This window comes from Marmota marmota, unplaced genomic scaffold, assembly GCF_001458135.2.
Source record: "Marmota marmota marmota unplaced genomic scaffold, marMar, whole genome shotgun sequence".
Taxonomy (NCBI): Eukaryota; Metazoa; Chordata; class Mammalia; order Rodentia; family Sciuridae; genus Marmota; species Marmota marmota.
The window spans coordinates 5,787,195-5,795,313 of NW_026000229.1; the positions used below are offsets into that span (position 1 = coordinate 5,787,195).

The 8,119-nt window shown below is 36.8% G+C and overlaps 1 protein-coding gene across 3 annotated transcripts in view; it reads right to left on the reverse strand.

Moving 5' to 3' along the window:
• Positions 1 to 833: 833 nt before the first annotated feature.
• Positions 834 to 8,119, reverse strand: part of Scaper (S-phase cyclin A associated protein in the ER) — a 325,725-nt gene continuing 318,439 nt past the window's right edge. For all 3 annotated transcript variants that reach the window (XM_048793832.1, XM_048793831.1, XM_015480048.2), the window contains 3 exons: positions 7,393 to 7,584; positions 3,933 to 3,984; positions 834 to 1,573 (listed from right to left, as the gene is read on the reverse strand). In XM_048793832.1, coding sequence (XP_048649789.1) covers positions 1,470 to 1,573; positions 3,933 to 3,984; positions 7,393 to 7,584 — 348 coding nt within the window. In that variant the 3' untranslated portion in view covers positions 834 to 1,469. The remainder of the gene's footprint in view (positions 1,574 to 3,932; positions 3,985 to 7,392; positions 7,585 to 8,119) is intronic.

The window sequence follows — 8,119 nt, forward strand, 5'->3', positions numbered from 1 at the left end:
ACACCTGCCTCCGCCCCCTCTGCCGCGCTAGAGCTGGAGAATGCCGGGGTCTGGCCTCGGCCTCCGGGTGCTCGGCGCTCGGTCCTGCCGCGCGGCGAGAGGCGTTTCTGAGCGCCCCCCGACTGGCGGCGGCAGTCCTGGGACTGGCGCTCCGCGGCTGTGGCGCCACCCAAGTGGAGGGGCCTCTCGAGGGCCAGGATTTGGCACTGACGCCCCCGACCTGGAGTCGAAACTTGCGGGCTGGTGGCCCAGACTAGGTCAAGGCCCTGAAAACGTGAGGGTCCTGCGGCAGCGGCGGAGCGCCCAGAGCACGGGCAGGACTTGCCTCCCCGCCTCCGCTTTTAAAAAATTGGACCTCTTTATTTTCTCTGGATTTATAAAGTAAAAACAGCGTATTCATAACTTGGCAGATCTCTGAGGGTCCACAAAGAAGTGTCTTGAATATTAAGTAGGTAAGCTTGCTTCTAAAAAAGGTAAAATTTATGTATTTTCAAGCCCGACTCCCCCGCCCCCCCAATAGTCTTGCGTTTAATCGTTTTTTTTTTTTTTTGGATCAATTTTTCTCAACGAGATCTTTTTTCTTGGTAATGTTTGATTCTTATCTGACAGAAATTATTGCTCACGTCACTCAACGAAGGCTTAGCACTGACCAGTGACTTTATGTGGAGAAACGAAGAGAACGCATAGGAAAAGGTCAGCACCTCCCAGGTCCAGCCGTGAGCGGGGCATAGTAGTATAAAACTTATTCAGTGCCATTGTGACCCTCTGTTTTACTCCTGCTTCGGTGTGGCTTCACTTCACAGTTACTTGAGAAAATACTCAAGGGTGATTGATGCTTTCAGGTCACTAAATTTTATTCAGAATAATTTCAGTTAAGCAATACTAACCGAGATCCTCGGTATTTTCTGCCAGAAAAGCTTGGGCAGACCAATTAATACAACGCTCCGAATTCACTTCAAATACACCCCAAACAATGCAAGTAGAATGTAAAAGTTGTAAACATCTTTGCTCTGAACCTTAAAAAGGAAAATTTAGAGCTGGTAAACTTTGATTAAATCTTTAAGATAACTTAGGAGCTGGAATTAACACTTTTATTTCAAATTTGTATTTTCTTAACACAAAAAGTCAACACTGAAAACAGAATAAGTTATTTTATTACAAGAACAAAACTGACTTGCTAATTTTGTATCTAATTTTGCCCATATTACAAATGCAAATTATGTATTATCATAGGATGGAAGTTAAACACACTCCAAAATATTGTGTATAAATGAAATAAACTTGCAAAATTAGGAAGAATATTAAAGTATCTACAGTTATTATAAATAGTGCAAAGTATATACCATATCTACACTGTAGGGGGAGAGTATAAACACATGAGAAGGAGTTTTTTAAGGAACAGTTAGAACGTTTGTTTGAACAATTTAAAATATTAACAAGGTACTCAAACACAGAACCAAACAAAACATTTATTTTTTCTCTTTTTTCAAGAAAAACTGTCGAGCTTCTTCCCAGGCCTGCTGAGGAAATCTGTTAGACAGCTCAAGATAGTCTTGGGAACCAAGACATTTTCCTGATAGGGAGAGAAAAAGATTAAATTAAATTAAGATTAAAATTAAAAGAGATTAAATTAAAGATTTCTTTGCAGTTTAAGAAATTAGACCTATTTTAATGAGTACAACACAGAAATCACTTCAAATAAACCATTATACATTTTATGTGAATAAAGTGACTGATCAATCTCTATACCCACCTATCTACAGTATAAAATATATTTTAACTACAGTCCAGTTTGTGCTTCCAGAATATTGAGACATTAACCCATATGTAAAACACTATGGAAAAATTTGGTTTTGGACTCCAGAATTAAGAAAATAACTATGGAAAGTAAGTACATGAATGAAATAAAATTTCATATATTCTATCTTTAAATTAGTCTTGAAAGGGCAAATCTGCATATAAATGGTTGATTTATTTTTTTATTTTTTATTTTGGTACTGGGAAGAGAACCCAGGGACTCATAATGCTAGGCAAGAGCTCACACCCCCAGCCCAAATGATAATATTTGTTTTAAAAAAAACCATGAATTTAGTTTAATATAAGTTTAAAATTGTCCAAATTTGGAATTCAATTGCCTACCTAACAGAGAAGAGGGAATGGTTAAGAGCCTCACTGGCCAGCGATATAGGTAAAGCAAATAATCTCACAGCCAGGCAGTGGGCATTTGAAAGCTAAATGCTTTCTCGGCATTGAGAATGTGGAGCTCCCAGGAATTGCTTTTATACTCAGAGTTTTATCTGTGCAATGAACTCAAAATGTCTTTAAGCAAAAAGAGAACAGACATTCTGTCCATGATACAAACTAGATAGGTGGAAGAAATTTTTTTTTAATCAAGTAAGCATAATATGAGCTGTCGTTAAGGTAGTGTTGACTCTTTCAGAAGAAAGCATAGACCAACTGCTTATTTGCTGTTCTGTGAGTCAAGTCTGCTGTAACTGGGGAAAGCATGAATAATCAGGGAAGATGGTCCTTTGGAAAAGAAAGAAGGCCAAGACTTCCATAGTTCTCAGCCCACTAAGCAGATGGAGGCAGCTCCTGGGGACTGCACTTTCCAGATATGCTACAAATGGTGATTCATCTTTTTTGGGCAGGCGAAAAAGTAAGAAAAATAATATTTATATGTCTTACTGGCAAATAAATAAATAAATAAATAAATAAATAAATAAAAATTCTGTACGATCAAAAATAGCTTTATTAGAGGACTTTTCTAAGTATTTTCATATATTCAAAAATTTAAAAATTGTTTTGTAAGAAATAGTAAGAAGTTATACAGATTTTTCCCAATAGCTTTAAAAAAAAAAAAGGCTGTGACTGAGTCAGGGCAGAACTGAACTTGCACACTAATTCCGGCTTAGGCAAATGGTACTGATTATAATGTTGACTTGCATTTCTGAAGAGCTGCATAGCTTTCTGTTTACTTTACTGAGTACCTGAGTCAACAACACATGGCATTTTTTCCTAATATTGTAACAGCTTTAGTTATATTTTCTCCTATGTACATTACAATACCTGCCCACTGTAGATGACGTGTGTGTGTGTGTGTGTGTGTGTGTGTGTGTGTGTGTATGTGACAGAGCTCAAGGTTTCTCTAAGGGATTCTGAGTGGACACTTCAGAGGGTGCTATTGGGACGCAGACATCTGAATGAACACTTTAAATATTGTCAAACTAATGGAAGAATTGGTGAAAATCTTGACTAGGGTTCTTATTGACTGGAGATGCTACTGTGACAGCCAAAGACCAAATTGTATTTATCAATTACAGTCTGGGTGACAGAATATTTAAAAATAAAAAATGCAGTTTAAAATTCTAAAACTTTGACTCTGGTCACAGGAAACTCTCAGTGAGAACACAGGGGGAAAAAAGTGCATAAATCTTTGGCCCTTGAATACTGCTAATTTAATGGCTTTTCTCCAGGGAAAACAATAGTTGTCCATTAAAAAGTCCAAGTACTTGAATTTAGGGGGGAAATATGGGCTCCTATCATTAATAACTTTATTCTTAACATGGGTAGAGAACCAAACCTATGTAATTCCAGCATTCATGTGAACAGTATAGGCCAATGTTAATGATATGATTATCTTCTGTATTACAAAGTGGCTCTTTAGTGATTATTTACCATTTAGTATATTTGCCTGAAGTGAGAACACAACGATGTTTTGTGCTTTTCTTTTACTTCCATAGATTTCTCTGCACATTATACTGCCCTTGGGTTTTAGACAAAATTGATTTCTTTACTCAGAGAAATATTTGGTATGTAAACCTCAAGTATTTAAGGTGAGGTACTAAATTAAAATTTTTTTTTAACAATTCCAGAAAAGAGGGTGCAAACATGTTCTTTTGGCTAACACATGAAATTTAGTTTCAACGTACCTTTGGGCTGGTAAGACTGGTTATCTGTCTGACCTGGAGCCTGTGCAAAATCCTGTGTGAAAAGAGAAGTGTTTTTATACAAAAACCTTGAGTAGAGAGTTTCATTAAGGGAGGTTTAAATATACTTCTGATTCATGCAACCACTTTCACATGCATAATCTGGAACCCAAACATAAAGGCTAAAGAAAGTGATGTTACATAGTCCAGGTTCTCATAAATTTTAACCAAATAGTGATGACTTAAATCTTGTTAAATGCTACCAGGAGCCAGGTTGTTGCTTACTTTGGAAACTACAACTTTATACCTAGTAAACCTAAAATTTAAGCCAAAATTACCATTTTAAGCTACTGACTGATTTTTAAAGACTCTTTTTAAAAAGTACAAATATAGCTGGGTGTGGGTGTGCAAACCTGTAATCTCAGAGACTCAGGAGGCTCAGGCTGGAGGACTGAAAGTTTGAGGTCAATATCAGCAACTTAGTGAATCTCCATCTCAAAATAAAAAAATAAAAAGGACTGGTAAGGTAGCTCAGTGGTTGAGCGCTGCAGGTTCAATCCCCAGTAATACAAAAAACAAAAACAAACAAAAAAACCCCAAAACCAACCAACCAACAAAAACAAATATAACAACACTTATAGATGTTCTGCAGCATTTTTTTTTTTGTTTTTCAAGTTATGGGGATTGAACCTAGGATCCAATCAATGCACGCTGGGCAAGTAGTCTATCACTGAGCTAAATCTCTTACCAACTTAAGCTTTTTGTTTTGAGGCAGGGCCTCACAAAGTTGCTTAGGCTGGCCTCAAATGTGATCCTCCTGCCTCAGCCTTTCTAGTAGCTGGATTATAGGTATGTGCAACTGTGCTTGGCTTCAGCTAAATATTAAAGTCTGGTATTTTTACTTTTAGATAGAAAGTGAATAATGTAGATTGCAATATGTAAATCTTCTGAAATCTGCAATAAAGCATCAGCTCCTATTTTTTTTTTGTTTTTAGTTGTCAATGGACCTTTATTTTATTTATTTATATGTGGTGCTGAGAATCGAACCCAGTGCCTCACACATGGTAGGCAAGTGCTCTACCATTGAGCTACAACCCCAGCCCCTGAAGAACCATTTTATAAACTACAATCCAATGTACTGTCATTCTCCTGAATATATGTATAGAAAAAAACTTGATTTAACTTCACTAGTTTAATATGATATACAAATAAGCAATATGTGAAATTTTTATAGATCTGCAAAAATTTTATGTTAAATATGGATTTTTTGGAATAGAGAAAAGGATATTTAGAAGTACTTTGTAATCAATATCATATAAAATAGGAAAAACACATGACCTTTATTTTAGATTCTGATATCATTTGTACTTTTATAAGTTGTTTTTTAAGCACTTAAAAGTGTGAGTGGCACAGGTGGCACAGATGCACAACTGTCTTTCTTCAATATCACTTTTTGGTTGAGGCTTCTGTTTTCATGCCAGGAGAAGCCGCATATCACCTTCTTGCAGTCCCTGGCCCTGTTCCCACCTTACTGTTCTCTATAGCACTTACCATCATTGACATACTATGTGTTTGTTTGTTAGTTCATTTATTTATTTATATTCAAAGTAATATCTTTGAAGAGAGGAGCTTTAATTTTTAAATTTTTTTTTTTGGTGTTGCTGTAGTCCCAGTGCCTAAAGCAGTGCCCAGCCACAGTACACATGCAAAAGTTACCTGCTAAATACAAGAATGAATAATCTGAATGGAAAGATGACATTTAAAAAATTCTCTACAATGTATCTTTATTTAACTTAATCCTAAAGCACTAAGAATATATGAAGAATCCTCTGTTGATATGATGGTTAAATAAGTTTTTTTTTTTTGGTTACTGGGAATTGATGCCAGGAGCGCTCTACCACTGAGCTACCTCATGAGCCCTTATTATTTTTCATTTTGAGATAGAGTTTTGCTAAGTTGCTGAGGCTCATCTGGAACTTGTGAACCTACTTCAGTTTCCTGAGTCTCTGGGATTGTAGGCATGCACCACTGTGTCTGCCTGTACTATAAGATTTTAATTTATGCATAAGACAGTTTGAAAATCCAACATGTATATCTGAATGTCTAACTTGAAAACATTTTCAGAAAATGGAACCCAGAGTGAAATGTAATAAGCTGAAAATAAGACATTTATAAATGTAATTTAGTTGTTTTTATTAATTGTGATCTAATAGAGGGTAGTTTAGAAAATGTAAACTACTAATCATTATCTAAGGTAAAGAAGGGTTGGGGAACTCATTAGTCATCCTTATGGTTCCCAAGCAGCTGGGCACTATCACGCTCTTTCCACAGTGGTCGATGTATATTAGCTAGAATAAGGAACAATACTACAACAGAATTCTGCTTTCTGTTTCACTATTATGTAAAATGGAAAGCAATGTCTTCTAATCATATATGTATCAAGGAGTAAAAACAATGATTTTATAGTGGAATATGTGAAAGATAATGGGATATTTTCAGAAAATAAAGATGTACAATGACACAAAAATCAGTTATTAGCAAATGTTAAAAGAACAGCCACGGGCTGGGATTGTGGCTCAGCGGTAGACTGCTCAACTAGCACGTGCGAGGCCCTGGGTTCGCCCCTCAGCACCACAAAAAAATAAATAAACAAAATAAAGGTATTGTGTCCAACTACTTCTAAAAAAATAAATTTTTTTAAAAAAAGATTAAAAAAAAAAAGAACAGTCACCTTGATATCTCTGTTGTCAGTTGACTTGAGTTAATTTAGATATGGCAGTTATTATTTTGCTACAGCACTAATTCTACAGCACCATAAGGCTGTACTTAGTTTTAGATTAAAAAAAAAAATGCAGGTGCTGAGGGTGTGGGCTCAGCAGTAGAGCTCTCACCTAGCATGTGCGAGGTCCTGGATTAGATCCTCAGCACCACATAAAAATAAATAAATAAAATAAAGGTGTTGTGTCCAACTACCACTAAAAAATAAATATTAAAAAAATGCAACATAACAGGCTTTTATCTGCCCCTCTTAGAATGCACATTTGTGAGAATCACATTTTAAAAATTACAAATAAACTGAAGTTGTAATTGTTTTTCCTTTAGCAATTGTTACCTGTTCCCTGTATCTAGACTGAGAGCAAGATGAATACAACAGTCAAAGCTGTAAAGAAGTCTATGGTTTTTTATATACATTTTGTAAATATGGGTTTCCATTTCACTAGTGGCAAAAACATCCTTTCCTTGCAGTTCTCCATGAAAAAATTAAATAATTTTTAACAACCCTAGTTCTATTACTGAGATTTTAGAAACTATCCTGATATTTAAGAAATCAATTTTTAAATACAGAAACTGGTGAAGTTTTTCAAAGACAGTAAGGAGGAAAGAACAGTTGATTCACTTTTGCTTTTCAGTTGCAGTAAATTTACACACAAAGCTAGAGAGTTCGGCAAAATGTAGGAGGTACCTGAATGAATGTGGCCAGTAAAACACAGCTCATCTCTTGCTCCAGAATGATCTTGTTCTGAAGGTTGTTGTAACAAGCAGCAATAAGCGAAGGGAACAGCACTTTGATCAACCGCGGGTCACTGAAATATTGGAAGGGCAACTGGCAGAGCTTCTGCAGCACTGTGGGGTGGCGGCCAGACTGCACGATTACCTGCGACAGAGGAGGAGTTCAGGTCCACTGCCAAGAGCCCCAGTAACACACCCCTCACTTCCCCCTCCATCTGTGCAGTCAGAACATACTGAGAGAGTGTAAAGAAAAAGGCTCCTAACTCCTTAACAGAGCTTAAGTTGAGTGATATTTTAAGTGATATTTGAAGAGAGCAGAAAATTTAAAATCTCATTTCCTAATTTGAGGAACAGATTCCAAAAGCTTTGTAGCTATATAAAAATTACTGTAACCCATGATGAAGGGTGCAGTGTCCATGGAGAGAGGATGCCTATGAAATGCATTCAGAATACTCGCTGCTTTAACAAAGCACTCCCCGCCCTTGAAAGCATAGTAGCCCCATTCCTTAAAAACCTGCAAAGAGCTCACTCACTAGTAAGATACTCTCTCCTGTGCCCTCCCCACTTCCGTCTTCCCTTAGCCTAGCTCACTGGATATACCAAATGCAGACAGAGGCGAGAGAGAGAGAGAGAGAGAGAGAGAGAGAGAGAGAGAGAGAGAGAGAGAGAGAGAGAGAGAG